The sequence below is a fragment of the Alosa pseudoharengus genome, unplaced genomic scaffold, assembly GCF_046254945.1.
Source record: "Alosa pseudoharengus isolate Yale_2024_CS ecotype anadromous, Long Island Sound unplaced genomic scaffold, YU_APseudo_1.1 YU_APseudo_1.1_scf_6, whole genome shotgun sequence".
In the NCBI taxonomy this organism is placed as follows: domain Eukaryota; kingdom Metazoa; phylum Chordata; class Actinopteri; order Clupeiformes; family Clupeidae; genus Alosa; species Alosa pseudoharengus.
In genome coordinates, this window is record NW_027468848.1 from 1,172,501 (window position 1) to 1,175,000 (window position 2,500).

Sequence of the window (2,500 nt, forward strand, 5' to 3'; positions counted from 1 at the left end):
TGTGTTTATTTCACATTCGGTTTCTCAAAAAAAAAAAAAAAAAACGCGAGCCGGTAATTGCTTGAGATTACACAACACGCGCATCAGTCCAGTTCTGCCGTCCGCTCGTGATGGGAGGGGGCGTAGACAGCCATCTCCCACTCCGACCATTTAAATTCAGTGCGGCTGCTTCGTAGTCCCTGTGTAGGCTACTTGTACTTGTAGTTGTACTTGTGAGCGGACTTCGAGCAGACGCCTAGACATGGTAAGGAACTTTATCTTTGTCATTTCTTAGACAAATAATTGTTTATTCGCTTGAATGTTGGCTATGGAATTAAATGTTTGTGTGCAAGATAACCTCTAGACTAGACTACATGTAGGCTATTATACCACTTAGGCTATTATAATAATAAAGCATCCTATTAGTGATTTCACAATGACAACAATGATAAGCCTATTGAGAGATTATTACTAGGTCGAATTTGATTTGGCTATAGGCCGACAGTTTGCTGCGTTTAGCATGCTATGAATTTTAATGCATCTTTTTGAAATCCTCTTCACAGACAACTTACACGGACAAAGGTGAAAAGGTATAAAGCTCTTTGAATCATATCTTTGATCAGTGAATTTGGTTCAGTCATATAAAGTGTATAGAACCACAGTAGAGTAGCCAGACTTGCAGAGTTGTGTTCGACCTAGTCTCTCTCTCTCTCTCTCTCTCTCTCTCTCTCTCATCAGCATGACCAGGGCAGGTTCCTCTGCTTCGACCACATCACTTTCTGGGTCGGCAATGCCAAACAGGTGAGTCAGGGGCTACAATGTTGTCCATATCCTATTATGTTCCTCTGCGCGAACATTTTGGTCATCAGATTTTAAATTGTTTGACCAAAGAGGAGTTTTCTCCTGGTAAACGGGGATTGGTTCTACTAAGGGGTGGGGGCAACGACCATGAAACTCCTAAACCGCATTACCCTCCCCCCAAACTAATTTGATCCATATTGGACACATGTGTACGTTTTTCTGAAGACCACAAGAGGGCGCTGCGCGACTATAATCGATTAGTCTTGTTGCCTGGTAGCCCGTATGCACCCCGTCCTGACTTTCCTCCGGTTGTATTGACATGTGTGCACTCTTGGTTTGATCCTGCACACACATGCATTGGTGATACATTCTGAATTATGTGTGTCATATTCACAACAGTCTGAAAATAACAACACTAACAACATGTTAACAATACTGGACTGCCTGCTTGTGATGTTGACAATATATTTTTTTCTATGATATCTGCCAGTTCAGTTTTGTACATTTCAGTGTTGTTTGGTTTGACTAGAATACAGGCTACAAACAGTTATTTCTTTATTAGTTGTTGCATAGAAATGATCCTTGTTTTGCACCGGACAAAAAACGAGTAGGCTAGTAGGCTACATTCATTCAATACGGATCCCTGTAGGCTACCCAGGGATGTGCACACATACATCAAAATGCATTTCCAAATAAAATATCAAATACCCACCTTAAAAAAATATCAAAATAAGCTACAAAATACAGCAGCCAAAATTGTATAAAAATAAAATACTGTATTTTTGTATTTTTAGAAATTATTTTTAGAAATTATTTTTTTCTTTTTCGTCTATCCCTTCACTTGTACCTGGAAAAACATCTGAAAGCAAGAGACTCCTTCCATAATCAGTCAACAGATTAGATATGCTGACCCAAATGAAGAGATATAAAGTCCGCAACATTGCTTTTGACTCCCATATATTTAATAAACTAAATGTTTATATTTAATATAAACGTTTATATTTAATATACTAAAGACACCATTTATATTTAATATACTAAAGGCAACGTTTATATTTAATAAACTAAACGTTTATATTTAATATACTAAAGACAATGTTTATATTTAATATACTAAACGTTTATATTTAATATACTAAAGGCAACGTTTATATTTAATATACTAAACGTTTATATTTAATATACTAAAGGCAACGTTTATATTTAATATACTAAAGGCAATGTTTATATTTAATATACTAAACGTTTATATTTAATATACTAAAGGCAACGTTTATATTTAATATACTAAAGGCAATGTTTATATTTAATATACTAAACGTTTAAATTTAATATACTAAAGGCAACGTTTATATTTAATATACTAAAGGCAATGTTTATATTTAATATACTAAATGTTTATATTTAATATACTAAAGGCAACGTGTATATTTAATATACTAAAGGCAATGTTTATATTTAATATACTAAATGTTTATATTTAATATACTAAAGGCAACGTTTATATTTAATATACTAAAGGCAATGTTTATATTTAATATACTAAACGTTTATATTTAATATACTAAAGGCAACGTTTATATTTAATATACTAAAGGCAATGTTTATATTTAATATACTAAACGTTTATATTTAATATACTATACGCAACGTTTCGACCCTGCTGGGTCTTCTTCAGGCCTTCAGTATTTTACAGTATTTTGAAAATACAAAAATACAC

At 33.4% G+C, this 2,500-nt stretch overlaps 1 protein-coding gene across 1 annotated transcript in view; it reads left to right on the forward strand.

The window, feature by feature from the left end:
• Positions 1 to 154: 154 nt before the first annotated feature.
• The window catches only part of LOC143106113 (4-hydroxyphenylpyruvate dioxygenase-like), a 15,700-nt gene continuing 13,354 nt past the window's right edge, over positions 155 to 2,500 (forward strand). Inside the window, exons 1-3 of the mRNA XM_076270300.1 lie at positions 155 to 244; positions 543 to 569; positions 718 to 780. Coding sequence (XP_076126415.1) covers positions 242 to 244; positions 543 to 569; positions 718 to 780 — 93 coding nt within the window. The 5' untranslated portion in view covers positions 155 to 241. The remainder of the gene's footprint in view (positions 245 to 542; positions 570 to 717; positions 781 to 2,500) is intronic.